General features: G+C 38.5%; 1 protein-coding gene across 3 annotated transcripts; it reads left to right on the forward strand.

The window, feature by feature from the left end:
- The first annotated feature begins 4794 nt into the window (after positions 1-4794).
- plgrkt (plasminogen receptor, C-terminal lysine transmembrane protein) lies at positions 4795-21151 on the forward strand. Of its 3 annotated transcripts, none has more exons than XM_049604545.1 (5): positions 4795-5003; positions 5376-5477; positions 16855-16985; positions 17756-17865; positions 18943-21151. In XM_049604545.1, exons 2-5 carry the CDS (start codon positions 5397-5399, stop codon positions 19068-19070), a joined length of 450 nt encoding a protein of 149 aa, XP_049460502.1. In that variant the 5' UTR covers positions 4795-5003; positions 5376-5396; the 3' UTR covers positions 19071-21151. The 3 variants fall into 3 exon arrangements, with proteins under 3 accessions (XP_049460502.1, XP_049460501.1, XP_049460503.1); XM_049604544.1 differs by having other exon boundaries at positions 4795-4939; XM_049604546.1 differs by lacking the exon at positions 4795-5003 and adding an exon at positions 5010-5131.
- Positions 21152-21360: the final 209 nt, after the last annotated feature.

Below are 21360 nucleotides of genomic sequence, written 5' to 3' on the forward strand. Positions count from 1 at the left end.
TTGGGAAGATTATTTTTGAAATGTAGCAGTAACAGATTATTAGTTAGCCCTACAAAAATGTAATAATCATAAGTGCTATATCGTATGCAACTGTACGCACTGCCTACGATATAGCATTTATGATTACCATGACCTGGATAACCGAGAATCTTCAACAAAAAATGTATAAGTAATTTAACTGTTTTAATCACTGTATCAAAGTACTCTGATTACATTTGATTACTTTTTTTTTTTTTTTACCACTTTTCTAACTTATCTTGTATATTTGTATATTTTGCCAGATGTTTAATACTCTCTTGTTTTTAAAACTGAACCCACGGAGTGACCCTGGCCTGGAAAACCCACTGGTTGTTCTGGTTGCTCTGGTTGTTACTGGCTGTGAACGTGAAATTGTTCTGTACCGTACATAGTGTTGCTTAATTTGAAACATTCTCTGGCACAAGAATTTCCTTCAGATTAAATAAAGCTCTGTTAAACTGAACTGAACTGAACTAAACTGAGCTCAACTGAACTGAACTGAACTGAACTGAACTGAATTGACTTGAACTGGGACGGTCATGGTGAAAATGGAGCTGAGCCAGAAGGCGAAGCTTTCGACTTACTGGTCCATCTACATCCCCACCCTCGCCTATGGTCATGAGTTCTGGGTAGTGACTGAAAGAATGAGATTGTGGATACAAGAGGCCGATATCAGTTTCCTCCGTGGGGTGTCTGGGCTCAGCCTTACAGACAGGGTGAGGAGCTCAGACATCCCGAAGGAGAGTTGCTTCTCCTTCGTAGTAGTGAAAGGGTCAGTTGAGGTGGTTCGGGCATCTAATCAGGATGCCTCCTGGGCGCCTCCCGTTGGAGGTGTTTCGGGCACGTCCCACTGATAGGAGGCCCCGGGGCAGAACCAGAACATGCTGGAGGGATTACATATCTCATCTGGCCTGGGAACACCTTGGGGTCCCCCAGGAGGAGCTGGAAAGTGTTGCTGGGGAGAGGGACATCTGGGGTGCTTTGCTCGGTCTGCTGCCCCCGCGACTCAGCCCCAGATAAACAGATGAAAATGGATGGATGGATGGATGGATGGATGAATTGAATTGAATTGAACTGAACTGAACTGAATTGAGCAACAAATGTTTTAAGCTGGGCAATGAAGCTGAAAAGCCCTAAACACATATGTGCATAAGTTTCTGCTGACCTGCATTATTCAGAAACATATACTAAAGAAGTAGCCTAATTCCTGCTTTGGGATGAGGAATGCGATTTAATTACATAACTCTGTTACATGTAACTAGTTCCTTCACAACACTGTAAGCCTACTGATGTGTAAACATGTAAGAGGTATGTTAAAGAGGAACACCACCTAAATTAAGAATTCCAGTATGTTTAAATGGTAAATGAACTGCACTTGTACAGCGCCCCTCTAGTCTTCTGACCACTCAAGCCACTTTTAACACCACATGTCACATTCACCCATTCACACACACACACTCACACACTGGTGGCTGAGGCTACCATACATGGTGCCACCTGCCACCATTCACATACACTCACACGCCGATTGAACAGCCATCAGGAGCCATTTGGGGTTCAGTATCTTGCCCAAGGATGCTTCCACATGTGGACTGGAGGAGCCAGGGATTGAACTGGCAACTCGCTCATATGTACTCATATACTCAGATCGTTCCCCTGGCTGCTCTCAGTGTCATCTGTAACACCTTTTCTAATTCATCATCTATGGAGCATACCCTATGACATCGCAATTTTGAGTTTTAGCACTCTGGTTTTTGGATTTGGGAGAGAGTTGTTAATGATAACTAATATTTTTTCACTGTCTTTGACCATCTGAATAATAGGTGTGAATTTTGAAAATGGGTGTAGTTCCCCTTTAAGGTTGAAACTGGTTAAGGTGGAGTTGTAATGACTTTATAGACTGTTGGGCAGATTAATCTGTACAAGTGCAGTGTATTTACAAACTAATGTTCTGTAGACTATATAAAATTTTATTCTGCTAAGTTATAATTAACCATAGCTGGTGAATGAAAAAGTACTTTGAAAGTAGTGGAAAAGACTAAGTATTAAGTAGAAGAAAATGAAGATACTCAAGTGCAGTTACCACAAAATTGGACACAGACACACACATAAGTACATGCTCTCAGTTTTTTCCACCCTTGACAAAGAAACACTGCTACTATTACCACTTGGCTGCCACTACAGTCTCGTAAATAAACTGGAATTTTCAGTTGGTGTTGATGTGTAAATGATGCTCCAACAACACAGAGATCCATGTCCACACAAATCAACACACATCATTTGGGAAAGCTGGCAAATTCTGACGCAACATATCTTTTACATAACATTTCCATCACCAATTATGGGCCAGGTGGAATTCCCATACTCAAGGCGACAGGCATCCAATGATTTCTGTCTGTCCCATGCACAGTATGACTGTATCAAATTTTTCTGTGGGATTCCCATCAACACTTATAAGCTCCCTCGTGTTGTACGTGGTCACACACAAAATTTGCAACATGGCAATTTTATAGTGGCTCAAGTCTGATGTTATCAATGTTTTTGCGACTAGGGAGTTTATTTTTGTGGCATTTCCACCGTTTTAAAAAACCCTTAGGAAATCTGAACTTGTAATGGTCTGTGCTACTCAGATTACTCTAAGATAAAGCAGGTAAAACACCTGAAGGAAAGGTTTGTGACAAAGATCTTGTGTAAACAGGTTTGTTTTTTCCTGTGCCCTCCAGCAGTGGTTAATGTCTTATTAGATAAAGGCAGTGGTAAATCATTCAATAGGCCTATGTACAGTACCGTAGGGGGTGTACTGATAGGGTGTAACCAGGAAGTAAAAAAATATGCCATGAGTCTGGCTTTAAAGATTGTACTTAAATCTGAGTAAATGTGTAAAAAAAAATTTTCTTCAGTCAATTATGGTGTTAAAAATGGAAGAATAAATTAAAATGCAAGGCCTTCAACACAAATACTGTATTCTGTGGTGCTGTGGCCTGTATGTGCTGTTGAAGGAGTGTTCGTAGGATGATTCATGTATGTTTTGAATCTGAGGAAAATAAGACGTTACTTGCCCAGGAACATACAGTTTGGCCAGGAGTTCCCAAAGCTGTTGTAATGCGTTGATGACAAAAGATAGCTTGGCTTGATATGTATCACTGCAGCTTGAATATTTTCTCTTTGATAAATCCACCTTTTAAGTAAACCCAGTTGTGCAAGGTCTATCCATTCTTTCATTATCTATATCCACCCATCCTGTGCTGGGTGCTGGAGCCTATAACAGGTCAGCATTTACATAAAAGTCTTCCGGTTTAAAACTTTTTTGTCTGTAACAGCTACAGAGATTATTCGCCCAGAAAGGTGACATTTGGCCAGGAGTTCCCAAAACTGTTGTAATGCGTAGATGATCAAAGATAGCTTGGCTTGATATGCATCACTGCAGCATGAATATTTTCATTTTAAAAAGTCACGTCAGCACAAACGCAAAAGCAGCTTGGGGTGCTAACTTGGTATTTTCACAAGTATTAAGGACCCCAATAGTGCAAAGTCCATCCATTCTTTCTGTGCTGGGTGCAGTATTTAAATAAAATCTTTCAGTTTTAAATGTTTTTTTTTTTTGTCTTAAACAGCTATGGAGATGGAAAATCAGGCGTTATTTGTCCAGGAAGGTGACATTTGGACAGGAATTCCCAAAGCTATTGTGATGACAAAAGATAGCTTGGCTTGATATGTATCACTGCAACATGAAAATTTTCACTTTGACAAGTCATGTCAGAACAAATTAAAAGCAGGGATGGTAACTTTCCCACAAAGATATTGTAGTATATTCACACGTATGAAGGACCCCAGTTGTGTAAAGTCCATCTATATCCACTTACCACGTGCTGGGTGGTGGAGCCTATACCAGGTCTTACAGTTTTCAACTTTTTTTGTCTGTAACAGCTCAGATATATATTTTGCAAAATAATCTATGTATCCATCTAAACTATATATTTTAAAAACATTATTTAATGTTAAATAACTCCTTATTATAAAGTAAGTGAAAAGATATTGTCTTTTCTTGGCAACCCCTTGGTCAAAACTTCTATCTATCTATCTATCTATCTATCTATCTATCTATCTATCTATCTATCTATCACTTTAAAGTTAGTGAAAAGTTTTTTTTTGTTGACCTCTTCCCATGACCTAGGGGTCCGTTGAAATCCAAACTTTGAATCTGCATGGTTCTGAATTAATCTGCAGGAAGTCCTCCTGATTTTGTGACAAATACATGTGTGAACAAATGCAAAAAGAGCCACTGACTGTAAAATAATTTATTACTGAATTAGACCATGGATAAGCCCCAAAACACCAGCAGAGGGAGTCATTTCTCATTTGACGACACTGGGACCATAGACTGCACATAGAAAGCAGTACCATTACACTATACTTTTTTTTTTTTTAACGCAAGCAGCATGCGTAAACTGTGTTCTCAACCTCTATGTTCTCAGACTAAATATTTAAGTCATTCAAAGCAGACACGTGTTGCTGAATTTCTTTAAATGAATGCCTTTGAATCATAAATGTGACTTGTCCCTGATGAAATATCACCATGATATGTGTTTTCCTATACATATACATATACAATTACTTATATTCGTGGTAGACTGTCATTATGGTTAAAATTTCCCCCTATAATATTATTTTTTAACATTTGGAATGCACCCTTCATGTTTAGGATTGCGACACATGCTCTTCGTTTTATTTTGAAAGTCTAACCGGAAGTGCGCTGTTTATTTATACCAACTGATGACAGTACGACAGACAGGAAGTCAGTTAGTTCTGAGGCGGTGTACACATTTTTGATTTCATGTCATGTCCTTGAAAGACCTGTCAGTACCGCTGTTGTGACGAGTATCATTTCATTATTTAGCTAACCGTCGTCAAAGTATATTAGGTATGTAAAGCTTTCATTACAGTTAACCAAGCGACCACTCAAGGTGAAAACCTAAACCTGTCAGGTAAAGCATGGGGAGCTAGTTAGTGTAAGTTAGTAAAATTAGCACCTATCGTTAGTTAGCCAAATTAACTCACAGGTGAGCCCAACAAGCACGGGACCACACGTTATGTCGGCTAAAGTTTGCTAACGGTACGAACTGCTAGCACCTAGCAATAGCAACATTTGCACGTTAGACGGTGTTAGCATTAGGCTGAAGCAGTGAAATGAAGCACGAGACAGTGACTGAGTGTAGCTGTCAACTGGCGGTTAAAGCTACAGTGCAGTTTAACACCGACATGTTGAAGCAAATAAATAAATACACATTTAACGTATTTGTGCCTGTAAGTGTGGTAACGTTTGTCTGCAGCATAACTTTGAGTAACTGTGTCTTTAGGTCAACAGTAACAGCGCCACCATGGGGGTTCTCATGTCCAGATCCATGGATGCAAACTTTAAAAAGCAGCAAGAATTCATGCTCCACAACTCACGGCTGCAGGTGAGTGAATGTGCACCCACTCTAAAAGATGTCATTTGCACTCGTGGCTTACGTCATGCACCTGCATCCATGTGGTACATGTCTCAAGTAGAACATGAAAGTCAATGTTATGGTCAAAGGTTTGCTCTTGGTCGAATGTGGCTTGGAATGTATCTCATTTTTATGTTGCCTTGCACCAAAGCATCTGCCAGCTGACCAATATCTGAATGTCCAACATGTATGTTGTAGCCTACCAGTCAAGGCTGGATTATCCAGTGCAAAGCAGACAACTATCCGTGTTTACTGTGTGGCAAGGTGATGAATTCTAATTTTGTTTAGGAATATGATAGTATGCAACACACTATTAAAGCACAGTATCTTCTGACACAGTGAGGACACTTCACCTGCAAAATTTACCAGTTAGACATGTTGTGTTACCTTGAATTCATGAAGAAAACTTTGCATGCTTTTACTAAACACAGAAAATACTGATTTATTGATTGATCGGGCACCACTTTAACAACAATAAAATATATATCAAAACATCCATTAACAAAATTCTTACAAAACTCAAGCCAGTGTTGTCCATTTTGGGCTAGTCTAGAACAGCATGACATCCGTGGGAGAGGACCTGCTCCATATGTAGATGTACACCAATCAGCCAAAAACACTGACAGGTGAAGTGAATAACTTTAATTACTTTGTTCAAATGCATTGTTTTGCTGGGAAACATTTGGTTCTGGCATTCATGTGGATACCACCTGACATGTTCCACCCACTCCAACACCATTGCAGACCAAGTAACTCCTCTCATGGCAACAGTACTCCCCAATGGCAGAAAAAAGCAGCATGCCGCACCACAAAAACTGTTTAGAAATGGCCTGTGGAGTGTGACAAAAAGCTCAAGGTGTCGACCTGGCTTCTAAATTTCCCAGGTTCTAATCTGCCCAAGGATTCTTGTGATGTGCCAGTACCCCAGATGTACCCCTAATCCCAGGTGGGGCCTCCTTGGATCGGACTTGGCTCTGACGTGTCGCGGCATGGACACAGGATCTCTGGGAGTGTCCTGCGGTGCCTGGCACCAGTGTGTTGGTGGCAGATCCATTTAGTCCAGCAGGTAGTGAGGTGGGTTAATGGCACGTGCCACAGATGCTCATTCAGATTGGGATCTAGGGAATTTGGAGGCCAGGCTGACACTTTGTCTTTGTCACATTCCTTGGGCCATTCCTGAGCGATTTTGGCAGTGTGGCCTGCTGCTTTTTTCTGGGCCACTGTCATTGGAGAGTACTGTTATCATGAGTGGGGGTACTTGGTCTGTAACAGTGTTTAAGTGGGTGGAACATGTCAGGTAGTATCCACATGAATGCCAGAACCAAAGGTTTCCCAGCAGAACAATGCACTGGAACAAAATAATCAAAGTTATTCACTTCGCCTGTCAGTGGTTTTAATGTTTTGGCTGATGGGTGTAAATGGCTCATTCTAAAGAAAGAACAATGATTATAAACTAATGAAAACATATTATATACAATTTCTGCCAAACAGATGCCCCTAAATCCTACACACCAGACCTTTAACTGGTAAAGTTTCTCATCTTTTGGATGCTTTTGTATCCAGTTGAATGCTCAGTACTTCCTAGACACATTGATTTTCACAAAAAAATCCCTTAGTGTTAGAGTTTAGCTTTGAAGAGGGCATAGTTTCACTTTCAGTTCTTTTTTACACAGTAAAGTTTTAGCAAAAATGCATGTGTTTGGGAAGTACTGAGCATACAACTGGATAAATGAGACTTGGCCTATACTACACAAGTTTTGTGAGAGTTTGTAAATGGATGTTTTGATATAGCTTTGCTGTTGTTAAATGTGGTCCCCAGTTAGTTGCTATTATTAGTGTAGACATGTGAAAAAACACACAAACTTTCACAAATTTAAGGTAACACAGCATGACTGAATGATAGACAGATGGTCACTTTGCAGGTGAGGTATGACTTTAGGATGGGTCCTGCTCTACTGAACCTGTTTTAAAAAGCTTCTTGTGCTTAAATCTAGCTTTAAGATTTAATTGATACTGTACTTGAACGTAATTACTACAGAGCCAGCCATGTGGAGTTTTGGCTGGGGTTTTTTTTCTCCTAGAAAACAGACTCAGGTCATTAATCTAGCCGTCACGTAAACCTATGCTTATCCTGGTGTTCTGTCTTTCTTTCTTGAATCACACAGTGTCAAAACCAGGGATGTAAGCCTTTTTTCGAATCGCAGCATTTCCATTTAGAGACAACAGGTTTTATTGCACTCATTATTTCCATTAAACAAAGGATTGTTTTTTTTTTCTTCTCCTTTTTGGGGCCAATTTGTTGTGATTCATTTATGCCTGTAAGCTGCTGAGCAGCAGGTGGGATGTGTGACTATCATAACACCAATGACATTATCCAACTTACACCCAAAAGGTTTGTTGTGTGTTTTGCTCCGTAATTTTCTCCTGCTCTCCCAGATGACAAATAGTATTCAATGATGGCAAAGGTTTGGCAATTGAGTTTCAGAGCGCCCTCATTTGGGTCCTAACAATGACTCACGGGTAAATATTACGTGCACACGTAAGAATTGCTCTAGTGGATCTACATTGTTTAATTGACTTAACTTAATATAGATAGTTTCTCATTTATGATTCATACTCAGAATCACTTTTGACTACAATTAATAAGACATTTATAATTTTACCATCATCTGTCTGTCTACTTGAAATCAATTAAAGGCATATGTGACAGTATATTTTAATTTTTAATTAAAACATTTAACCTGTCCGATCTTGGCCGAACAAAACATACTCACATGTCAAAAAAAGAATCTTCAGGGTCGCTAATGGTCAAATATGATGCTGTCTGTAACAGGAAATAATCTTTCTTTCATCTTCAGTAGTGAAATTGCATTTTTACATCACCACATTTAATAAGTAACATTGACCCTGGCAATTTCGGAATATCTGTGAAGCAACGCTGTTGCCTCCCCATGCATTAAGGTGTCACAGATGATTGCCTGCCATTGTTTTCAAGTCACATCATGAAATCTAATTGATCCTTTTCCACACTGGCTTTGTGCGTGAACCACAGTGTCCATCTCAAACATTACGTTTGTGAGGGTGTATTTGTGTGATGCACGTCCTAAGGATAAATGGCAGCTGTGAAATGACGTCAATGACGTTTTTGTTCATATTCTGTTAAGGAGGGGTCTTGGCTGTTAATAATAGGGTTGTGCTTGCTTTTCCTTCACTGTCACTGAACTTGAGTGGGTCTGAATGTGAGAAAGAAAGGTGAGAGATAAGACCTCCCCACAAGGTTTTTGACTTGTTTTATTTCACTGTTTTTTTATTTTTTTATTGCCACTGCAATCGTCACCTAAAAAGATAACGCAAAGACCAATAATGATGTAAATGTTGCTTGTTTGGTCCTTAATTGTCCACTGCAGGACAATCTGTTACAATTTTAGTATTTTTTGATAATTCAAAGCAATTACAAATGATGCAAAATACTCCGGTCATTTGGAGATAATGGTATGATTGCCAGTAGCCATAATGTGTTTATGTGTGTCTGTGTATTATGAGGTGGGTTTCTCCCTCTTTCTCTCGTTTTCTGTTTCATCTTCCAGTATATATCATTTTCCAGGTATTGTCCTTTCCAATTATTGTCCCACTCTGTGTACGCTTGTAGCCTTTAGAAAATGTCAGTGAATTTCCCGCTTACGTTTCAGCATTGCTTTCATCTCGTCACCTTCAGAGTGAGTTCATCTTGGCTCATTTCTTTCTTTCACTTTTCCTCCACTGCTGTTTCCAGTCACTGTCTCCTCTGCTGCTTGCCCAAACTTGCTCTCAAATGAACAGTCATCCCCATGTGATGTAGGTAAAGGTAACACTGGTGTTTGTCATTTTGGTTAGTAACTCACAGGGGGTGGGAATCACCAGAGGATCCACAATGCAATATTATCAAGATACTTAAGTCATATTATATTATTGCAATTACCAATATGTTGTGATATGCCAAGTATTGCAATACAATACATTGCGATTTATTACCTTTTTTCAACTGTTAATTATGTTCCCAAAGGAAAAATTTGTCAACATCTGTTTTAACTGATAAGGTAAAGTTTTCAGTCTGTTCATCTCACCACAGCCATTTTTTGGGGCAGGAAAATGTATCTAGTAGACTAAATAGCAATTGATTATAATACTTGGCACAGTGTGATGATACGATATTGCCACACAAAAATATCGCGATACTATACTGTATCGATCACAGACAAACACTTGTCTTTATCTGGACACATTTTCCCCACAAATACAACATGCTAATGTTATTAGCACAAGCCTATGGCATTTTACATTGTATAAATTAGCCTAGCAGCTAGCGCTCTTTTCCTCATATAAAACCGAGGACGACAGCAACATTTCACAATGGTAACGGTAGGTAATTTTGCTCCATTACAACTCGCAAGGTTCACTGACATGTTGGCACTTGAGAAATACAAAGTCCCTTAAGTACTTTTTACGTAGATGACATGTTTAGAATAGCGACCCTCAATACTTGTCCAGTAGCAAAAGAAATATGTCTGTCACAAAAAAGTAACCTGTCATGTGCGGAAAGCGGCCACTTGGATTTTTAATCTTGTTTACTTATTCTTTTATCTGATAGTTCCTGGTTAAATTAAATTTGCCGGTTGTAGTTTGTTTCAGAAACTTTCAACATTTAAGAAGTTTGTCTTCCTCTGTCAAGTGAATAAATGACATTGAATGGTATTTGGATGTTTACAGCATATGTGTTCACATCTGTGAGGTCGGAAGTGGATTTAGTGGCTGTGTGTGTTTGAGGTTTGGATGAGTTTGTTCCTGTTGGTGACTGTGAGTGTGGTGAAGTAGCAGATGCAGCAACAAACGAGGTCTGGCTGTTTTATGCTTTGATACAAGGAGAGTGGTAGGTGGGGTGCAACAGGGAGGGTGTTGAGTTTCTGGATGGTGGAGAGCTTTTGCTGGTGATTTTATGATTGATGTTTATGATTAGAGTGTTCATCAAAGCTGAGTTAAATGTCCAGAAGGATACCCACATATCTCAAAGTCAGTTCCATGTAGGGATGCAACAGTGTGAGATTTTCAGGAGATGATAACCATCTCAGAAAGTATCACAATTCAACAGTATCATGGTACTACAGAACTTTTTATTGTAATCAGTCAGAATGACCCTTAAAGGAATGAAAATTGAAGGGCTATTTTTTGGTAGAACAAACGTTTTATTGCTACAACTGAAACTTCAAATCATGTTGTTAATGGAAGTATGTGTAAAAAGTCTAAAATAAAGGGGAGATTTTTCAACAGTGTAGACAAGCAAATGTACACAGTATGATCACCGTTAACTTTTATGTCACGGTATACCTCAAAACCGGTACACCACTGCAACCTAATTCCATGTCAGTTGCATCAGTACTGATGACGCTGAGGTTGTGGAGAGTGGAAGTTAAATACTGTAGTTGTTCTTTGAAGGCATTTGTGTGGGCCATTTGAAGTGAGAGTTGGCATTGTGGCTGAGAATAATGTGCTTTTACTGTGTTTATTGTCAATTAATAGTATTCTTTCTTAAGGGTTTACACATTAATTTATTGGCAGAACTTCAAAAAGTTAAAAGGCAGAGTCCTTGTGAATGACATACAACCAATGTAACCAGCAGCTACAACTGAAGCAAATAGTCGGTTTAATGATCACTAGATTGGGAAAAGGCTTGGGAGGTATGTTTTTTCTTACCTTCATACCCGCCTGACATTTCACTGGGGCATACAGTGTCTGACGTTATTTTTGTGAAACAAATAAACAACAAAAAAAACCTATAATGCTGTGTTTCTAATATGCAATTAGCCAACTGAGAAAAGCCCTGCTGGGGTTAAATACGTATGGCTCTTAGAATAATAGATAAATAGGAAATAAGCACTCTCCCTGTTGGAAGAACTGATGATACTTGTTGGCACGGCAAATACCAACACCAGTGGACTAAAAAGAGATGATGTGTTGAATAAAATCATGTGGCTAATAAACTGCTTTTGTAGTTGGAATAAGTCATCTCAAAGTAAAGTTATGTGTGGCAATACTGCCAAACAGGGGCAGAAGTATTTTTCTGTTTTGCTAGTCCTGTACCATTATCCCCAACACTTGCAGTCGCCATCTCTCTCAGCTCAGCTGGCTGTTGCACCAGTAGAGACTGAGCTCTGTTGGTGCGTTTCATGTACTACAATACATCGCCTTAATACAGCATCTCCTTATCAGTTTGATAGAAAGAGGGGCAACTGTATTTTTGGCAGTGTTCAAAGTCATACCATTATACTGCCCATACCTATTAGAAAATCAGTCAGCTATTTTTATAATCAATTAATCGTTTCAGTGATTTTTTTTTTTTTTTTTTTTTTTTTTTTTTAAAACAGCAAAAAATATTGAAAAAATTACCAAGCATTCTGTGGTAAGCTTCTGGGGTAGCTGTTGCTCAGGAGGTAGCCAAAACTGTTAAAGGCAAAAGTTTCCTTGGCCTGATGTTTGGCCAGCACCTTGCATGGTGGCCTGCTGTCATTGTTGTGTGAATGGTGTGTGAATAATTCATATATCCTTATAGAGTAAAATGGGCAAAACAAGACATTGGAAGCTGTCGCCTTGGACTCTTGTGATTGAGTGTTTTTTCTCTCTACTTTTAAAAAATTTACATTTCAGGGACCGATCAGTCGCAAATGAAAATAATGATTAGTTTCAGCCCTAATAATAGCATTCCATTCACAAGCTTATCTATGACTAAAGAAGTCATTTTTGTAGTCTGTATGGTGCACTTAAATGCATCATCAAGCAGACCTTTCATTAGCCAGTGAGAGGGGTGCTATTTAACCAAGTAGCAAGACCATTTTCATCTAATTTGTATCTCATTTGGAATATTCTACACTCTTTAAAATAGCCATGTAAGCAAGTGATTTCATGATAGTTAATATAAAACCAGATATCCAGTATCTCTGGTCTACTTCCTGTTTCACAACCCACATGAGAGAAGGGATGACTTCACGAGAGGTGACGTCCCCATGTCCCTAGAAACTTCTCATTACACATTTCTCGCTCCTGAGGGATATAATTATGGGTTATTTCCCCTGTCTGTCCTTAGATAGGGGTCTAATTGATTTGTAATAACTCTTGACTCATCAACAACAATTGCTGCATTTGGTTTCTATTGAAACTTTATCACAGAGAGACATTCCTGTGATTTCCATTACCGCCTCCACCCAGAGTCTTTCTCTTGAATATGACACATCCACCCCGGCTTTAAAAAGTTTGTGGCCTCCTCTTTACAAGAGAGGGTAGCAGTTGTAGTCAGCTTTATTACAGTAATAAATTACAAATGTTTTTTCCAAGTTTCATGATGAACAAAGTGGCAAAATGTACATAGAAACTTCTCACGTCAACACGAAAGTTCACACTCTTGTTCCCAGCTTATGACTGAGTGATATCTATGGATTGTTTTCCTGTAATGGTGTCACCTTAAATGTGTACACTATATAAATGATGTTGGGCTGAAATGAACTAGTTAACTGCTTATTATTTATTGTTTAATCTAAATATTCTTTTGTTGAATAATTGTAGGCTGACACTGAAGTTAGTGTTGCTCTGGTTCCCTCATCAAAAAACCTATGGGATTTTTCCATTATATTTTCAATTATTGTACAAAACAAGCTCTGTGACAAACATCAATGATACAAACTTGTTTCGTTAAGCAAGATAATCTTCACAAATGAACACCGCTTTTATGTTTACTGAAGCCTAAATACACCAGAAGTAAGAGGCTGACATTAGGCTATAAAGGAAGTACACCATGGTCGCGTGACTGTAACGCCGCCACCACAACAAGGCTGTAAAGCCATGTTTGGCACACTGACTGTAGTCTCATTTAGAAACTTGAAAATTCATGATTGGGGTATTTAGTGACGCATTTTATGTCACAAAATAAAGTCTCTTAAACTTGTGTTAACAACAGAACTTATTTCAAGCATTTAACCAAAAACCCATTCAAAAAAACACTGTCTTCGAGACGAGGGAACCGTGAGTGTTTAAATGCTAACTCATTACCGGGTTTTAGGACTCATTCCTGGAGCACTCTATACAATTGGACTTCTTTTTGTACTGAGTGGTGACGCTCCCCGCTGGCCATTAGAATGAATACAGGTTAAAATAACCTCCGTTTTGGCCTCTGTTTTCAGACCCGCAGAGAACCCCTTGATCCCAACTTCATTTATTGCCAACTGCTGCGAGCAGACTCGCAGGAAGCTGTGATGTTTGTCCCACACAATTGTGTTCACATGCAACAAAATCATTTCAAATCGATATTTTCTATGTTTTGTGCTCATTAGTGGTGTTTCACTAAAATTAGCCTCTGATGTTCACAAATTTTGAATAACTCTCCACAATCAGTTTAACAGCATGCTTACAAACAAAGTTAGATTAGGTTTTAAGAGTTGATTGCTCTCGCGGAAGGGTCTTTAACTGTAGTCTTACCTGCCAGTGACGTCTCAGCCCAGTGATTGCAGCTTAAACCTCCTTAGCTGTTTTTCCTAATTTTACAACTTAGCTTTCCCTCTGCTACAGGCATTTATTAGACGCCAGTCACCCCACTTGACTTCCTTTACATGGTCACAGCAAGAAGAAAACGAGTTCTGTTATGTATTAACTGACAAAGGATTTGATTGGAGCTATTACAGTTTCTTTTATTAAAGATGCCCAGTGAAGTTGAGCTGGAAAAGAGCAGTAGAGGCAGCAGAATATAATCTACTATTCTGTAAAATCTACACTTGACTTTGGAATGCTGCAAACTTTGAGGGAAAAGCTTTGATATGAACCAAAAAAGTTACTATACAGAATATGTAAAACCACTTTTTATTGTAAAAATGTGAAATATATTAGTCATTTAACTGATTGGCAGATTTCCATCAATGAAAAGCTAATAACTGGAAACAGTTCCTCATGCCTACTGTCAGGCCCTGAGGGAGTGATGACTGATGGGTCTTCCCCTCATTATCCTGCTCGACAAGTTAAGCACACTTAATGCTGGGAGTTGGTCTATAAGAAGCCAACTCCCTCATAAAGCATTACCAGATGAACTCTGATTTGTTCATTCAGAGGCTCCTTCACCTTATATCCCAGTTTAAAATGGCTCGTTCTCCTCTGTTACCTACGTGTAGAGGTTTTGCAGTTTCTTGAAACGTCATGACTGGCTCAAATATCAACAGCAGCCCAAATTCTTAAAGAGTTCTTAAAGCTTTACAGTAAGTGTACTGTAATACTAACCATTAATGTGGGTATGTAACATGTCTGAAGTGCATGTTTAGTAGTGTTTTGTCATATAATGCCCTCAACAATTATTTTCAGTGTTAAGTTGGGGCGGCAGTAGCTCAGCCCATAGGGACCTGGGTTGGGAACCGGAGGGTCGCCTGTTAGAGTCCCCGTCCGGACCAAAATATGGAGCGTGGACTGGTGGCTGGAGAGGTGCCAGTTCACCTCCTGGGCACCGCCGAGGTGCCCTTGAGCAAGGCACCGAACCCCCCAACCACTCAGGGCAGCCCCCTCACTCTGACATCTCTCCATTTTGTGCATGTATAGGCCCTGTTTGTGCATGTGTGTGCACAAACAGTGCACCTGTGTGTAATTGACAAGCAAGAGTGAAAACATTGAATTTCCCCTCAGGGGATTAATAAAGTAAATAAACTTAAACTTATTTGCTTGCAACTGTTACGCTAATTGGTGTTTTTTAAATTCATTTAATCAGTCATTGTGTTTGAGAAATGTTTTTATATGCAGGCCTCAAATATAGATGTTGTTTCTACTAATCTCTTTTTTATTGTCATTGCACAGAGTACAGGCACTACGTCAATAAAAGTGCAGTCAAGCATCTAAACAGAAGAGCAAAAAACAGTGTGACGAGTTAAGTAGTGATATAAATATTAAATAGTAATAGTCATATCTTCCTATTATTTTTAATTATTATAATTAATAGTAAGATGAAGTAAGATGTAAGTAAGATGAATAGTAAGAGGAAGATTTGATTATGCTAGATTAGGGCTGTATGATATGAGGAAAATATGCAATAATGTTGAATATTGTGTTAATGATACTACTTGTGATAAATAAATGTTAAAGTGCACTCAGTTCTGCCATTTTGTTGCTTTCTGTATACTACTAAGATACAATAAATTGCTCATAAAAATAAAAAATAAAGGAAAGGAAACTATTTCCATGCTCTTTATTACCAAATTAAACATTGAACAGAAAAGGCACCAATAAAAAATAAAAGTTTTCTACTGATATTCTTTCAAATAGTTCAAAAAAATTTCTAAATGCAATATTGCAGTCTTTTGCGACGTGTTTATTGTGGGAGTTGATATCATGATGACGATTTAAAAGAAAAAGAAAAAAGATATATTGTGCAGCCCTACACTAGACATATACAATATAAGCAGTCTGAACAGTACTGACAGTATGAGCATTGTGTAATGAAGAGCCTAACATACAGTATATAAACAGTATGAAATCTGCAGCAATTACAGAAGTCAGTACAGATATAAGAAGTACAGGTATAAAGTATGTGTGTGTATGTATGTATGTATATATATATATATATATATATATTTATTATTATTATTATTATTATTATTATTATTATTATTATTATTGACTAAAAAATTTTTTTTGTATCTTTGCGTGTTCGGTGACTTAATGTCACGTTCTTGAAGTGGAAATAAAAGCTCATCTTTGACACATTCACTTTTTTAAGAATAAAGGCTTTTTATGTGAGAATGTCACTCAGCTCAGTAGCAGTCGTCATGCACGAAACGTATGTGTGTGCATGTGGATTTGAGTGAGAATTAAACAGGAAGCAGCAGACAAAAAGTTTCATCTGACTGAAGTTCATCAGCATGGACACAATGAGACTGGACTGAATGTCTCTTGCTCCTTTGACCCTGTCTTTGTCCCTCTGACTGCCTGCCTGTCGGCCACACAGCTTTGATATCCAAGTTTATACACTAATATTCAAACAAACATGTCATCCGTTAAATTTGGCGCTCTCTGCTAATTGGGACCAAATTATGTACTAAGTGAAACATTTTACATTTGGAAAATCAACTTGTCAGTGCCCTCTGGTGGACAAACTGTGTACTGACGTCAGACCTTTTTTGGGGATTTGTGGTACTGATGTTATTTTCGTTTCTTTGATAAGGTGGTCCTGATTCTCTGATCGATAATGTTTTTATGTTATAAAGTTGTACATTGAGAGGCACTAGGCAGTTTCCATGTTTGATTTTAAAGGTCTGTTCTATGTCCTTTCTCTTGTGTGTGTCTGTGTGCGCAGATGGAGCGTCAGATCCTGATGCAGAACCAGATGAGAGAGAGACAGATGGCTATGCAGGTTGCCTGGTCCAGAGAGTTTCTCAAATACTTTGGTACTTTCTGTGCCGTGGCTACATTTGGACTTACTGTTGGGTGAGTATTGTAAACAACTGCTCCAAGAGGTCAGCTCAGGGGTATTTTATTTAACGTTAAAAAGACAGGTCAAGCCAAATCAAAAATACCTGTAGCCAATATCTGCAACATTCGGCAACTCACACCAAAACAATCCACATTGAGAAATCGCTCCACAGGTAAGAGGAAAAAGATGTATTTCTGATTTTGGGGTGAACTGTCCCTTTAAGACACACTCAGCGATGATCTCTTGTTTCTAACACACACTTAGAAACACCAGTAATAACGCACAGTGAGAGAACAACCTGTATCAGCTTGTATATGACAGCTGTGAGTCGCCACAGCGTCAGTGTTACATTAATCACGGTCTAGTAGCATTACTGGTGCAGCTCCATGTGTGAGGTATTGTATGTGTTCGAACACAGATGTCACATTGAGTTTAATTGTGTAGCAATTACAGTCCTACTAAAAATTACAAGCTATCTTGAGGTGGCGCTACAGCAGCATGACACATTGAAATGGCTGTAACGCGGTGATCATGAGTCTGATTCACTTGACATTTTTCACAGTTTATTGTTTTACATTTACACAAATTACCTTCCAGAAAGGCAACATCATGGCTTCCTGTAATACTGTGTGTATTTCGTGCAAATTGATGACAAATCACATATAATTTTGTGGCCTAAAATAGAAGTATGCCTTACCCGAGTGCTTTTATTTACATTTTTATCACATTATCATAATGAAAAATACTAAGATGTTCATTTCTTTGTCTCTATACTGTTCTTCAGTGCCATTAAAAGAAAGAAACCGGCCCTATTGGCTCCCATCGTCCCTCTTGGCTTCGTACTGACCTACCAGATGGACAGCGCCTATGGAACACTTATTTATCGCATGAGAGGTAGGACTAAGTCATTATCATCATTACCACACATGAGCAAAGCTCTTATGCTGGCCAGAAATAAACAAACATTATCTTTTTGATTTTCACATACTTGTAAAATCATGTTTTTGTAGTGAAATCACTGAAACATTAAGTCTTTTAAATCCTGACTAACAGACATGGACTTCTGTTTCAAAGACTGCAGCTTAAAACACAATACTGTAGGTTTTATTTTCATTATTGTCATAATCCAATACAGGATTGCACAGTGAAGTGTAGCTGCAGCCCCCTCTGTGCTACACAAGATAATTTAACATTTACAGTAAGAAGTAGCAAAGTTTATGTTAAATTCATTTATGAGTGCATTTACATGGACATGAATAACCTGTTTATGAGGCTTATCCCAGTTCTGATCATATTCAGAATATGGTGTTTACATTACCACAGAGAAATAGGTTTATTTTCATTCCTCTCAAGCTTAGTCCAAAGATTCGCAATGTGATGAAACCTTTTTAGAACGTTGCAGAGAAGCGGTGTGAACTGACTGTCTGAGCTCAACTCAAGCCGGCTGATGGTGTCACCTGCAGCTCAGCTGGTCAAGTTGGCCACGGCTGGTTTTATAATGTAAAGCATGTCACTACCTGTTTCAACAGCCAATTAGCAGGTGCTTTGTCCTTACTCGAGGTAACATATTCGGGTTCCTCATAAGTGGGATAAGGTTTTATCCTGGTTTCTGAAAACTGGACATGGTGTTTTCATGCTCAGACACATTAAAGGGATACTCCAAAAACCTTATCATAGACGGGGTTATTCATATCCATGTAAGTGCACTCTACTTCTATACAACATACACATAAGTAAAACTATAACAGGTATACTTCAATTATAATGAACCTCACCTCCAATTCTCCGTTTGTTCTCTGCTGTCAGTTCTCACCTTGAAAGTCAGAAGCTGACTCCATAATAAATTAGGTGGATTTTTTAAAAAGAGAACATAACACAACTACTGCATGTGTGGGACAAAAATAATTGGTTTCACAGACATCCATTTGTCACAGTACAACACACTGTATTTTTTTCCCATTACACCCTCAGGTGAGGCTGAGGCTATCATGACATCCGAACATGACCGTCTGGACTTACCTCATGGGACTCCGACTTTCGAAAGCATAGAGAAAGCCCGCCGTGCTCGAAGCAGCCTCGCCTCCTTCCTGGAGAAATGACGTGTTGGTTATTTGAGATAAAATCATAACCGTTCAGTCAATGCATTCACCTATTCTGCTTTTGCCTATTTGTCTCATACCAACTGCCTTTTTGACATTACTGCGTCTATGGTTTGCACTAATTCTATATCATGGACCTTGAGTCAAATTAGTCTCGATATGATGTTATGATGTTGTTATTTTTGTGAGTATTGTCATTAGAGGTGCATCCTCAGCCAAACACATAAACTTAAGCTAAACAAAATACTTGAGTTAGTCAGGAATACACCTTCAGTACTGTGGTATATCATGAAATAAAGACTGCAGCTGTGTCCCAAATCCAGACTTCATACCAATTCAAAACAGTAGGTACTATATACTTTACCAAATTATGCCACCAGGGAATGATATAGTATGTATCTGCATCTTTGGAAAGCTACTGCCAAATCAAACCTCATAAAGAGACATCACAATGTGTCATATTAGTGTTTAAACAAGTGAACAAAATACACACAGGAAATTTGTGGAGAGCACAACAGATATGTCAATTTAACAAAGTAAAGTGCATGCTTGATTTCTCTCTGTCACCCTCACTAGCCCCATCTACAAGCCAAAATGTATATATTAAAGAGTATTTTGTCTTGGAGTTACACTACAATGGGCTGAAAGTTGGGTTTTATTTTAAAAAAGATTAAATTAATTAATGAGAGAAAGTGGATTTTAAACTATAGAGTTTTTTTACTGACAGACATCAACAGAAAGACAAAAAGACATTTAGTTAATCATTCTTTAGTCAGAAAGTGTCCCCTCACATTTTGGAGGATGGTGTTTGAGTCGCAAATTTAGACCTCTTCTTAACATGCAGCAAGCGAGTGAACCCTGGTGGATGGAGCCTGAAAATGTTCAGATATACTACATGTAACAACAACATACAGGGGCCCTATCAAGCCCTGATCAAGCCTCAGGAATGGCTTACTGTTGCTCTGAAATTAGTTTGCCGCTGCACAAAGCTTTGCAAATCTAGGACATCTTCCCTGGGAAAAACCTAAATAATCTGATGTCCACTTGTTTGCATGGTGTTCAGTTATGAAGAGGTGTAAGTAGCGGAGCTTTTTAAGGTTTAGACAGGACATAATGTCCCTCAGCCAGCATTAAAAAAATTAATATTTTGCTTACCACCACTAACAATTTATTTTAACCAGCTAATGCAGCTTTGCCTTCTTAACAAGTTTCATTGTGGGAGAATTGTGTGCATCCTTAGGATGCTCAACAAGCAACCATGTCTAGTATGCATGCTGTCTGGTTTGACTTCATTTTGTTACTTGCTTACACCACATACTAAAATGCAGCTTAGCGTCAGTATATAGCATGAAACTGGGACACAGCGTACATCTAAACAAGTTGTGTTTATTCCTTTTAATCATGTTCATATTAAAAGCAGCATTAAGTGATTTTTGACCACTAGAGGGCAGAAAGAAGCCTCACATAACTCTCAAAGTGTCTGAGGTCATGGCGGACACATGGCTGATGTTTCAGCCAACAGTTGGCTATTGCACATTGGGCAGACACAAAACAACAAGGAAATCTCATCGGTGTATATTTTCTTGCAAGCTGACACGTGCAAATGCAATATTCATATTTTGCAGCTGTAGTTTGACTTATAAGCTCTGTGTTTTCCCTAATTTGATGCTTAGCTTTTGGGTTTTACATTAGTTATCTGATACGCCCTGCCAAGCAGGTTCACTCACTGTCAAAGCAATAATCAGTGATCAAAAGTTTATTATCAAATTTTAATTGGAAAGTCATTTGTCCTGACAGCAGAAGATTGTTATGACTTCAAACTGTATTACTGAAACTTTTGATCAGTTTAACTGAGAGAGTTAATTTGTTAAGGTTGAATTTGAGTGCTAAGGAGCTTTATAACAAAGGATTAGTTAGCATTGGTGCACCCATAAGTTTTATTTTTATCACCACATTTGTGTTTAGTGGATGTAAAATATTACAAGGTGCTGATATTTATGCAATGTGTATTTACCATAATTTTAACTCATGTTTGACATCATGGAAACTATATTTGAATAAATAAATAAATAAGAAATATTGCCAAGTCTTCGTCTTCTCCGATCACATTTTGTGAAATGATGCTAGTTTGATGCAAAGCTCCAAAGCCGATAACTTCTATAAACACAGCCACCTTTTCTATATAGTCGGACACAGCTTAATCTCTTCCCTGTGAAGTGTACAAGACGTCACACATGCCTTTATATTGTTTGTCTCAAAATCATCTCAGCAACTAGTGTATGAGTAATGT

The sequence above is a fragment of the Epinephelus fuscoguttatus genome, linkage group LG18 (genome assembly GCF_011397635.1).
Source record: "Epinephelus fuscoguttatus linkage group LG18, E.fuscoguttatus.final_Chr_v1".
Lineage (NCBI taxonomy): Eukaryota > Metazoa > Chordata > Actinopteri > Perciformes > Serranidae > Epinephelus > Epinephelus fuscoguttatus.

Coding starts and splice junctions, on each gene's coding strand:
- plgrkt (XM_049604545.1), top strand. CDS start 5,397: ATGGGGGTTCTCATGTCCAGATCCATGGATGCAAACTTTAAAAAGCAG. Junction 5,478..16,854: donor TCCACAACTCACGGCTGCAG/GTGAGTGAATGT, acceptor CTGTGTGCGCAG/ATGGAGCGTCAGATCCTGAT. Junction 17,866..18,942: donor ACTTATTTATCGCATGAGAG/GTAGGACTAAGT, acceptor TTACACCCTCAG/GTGAGGCTGAGGCTATCATG.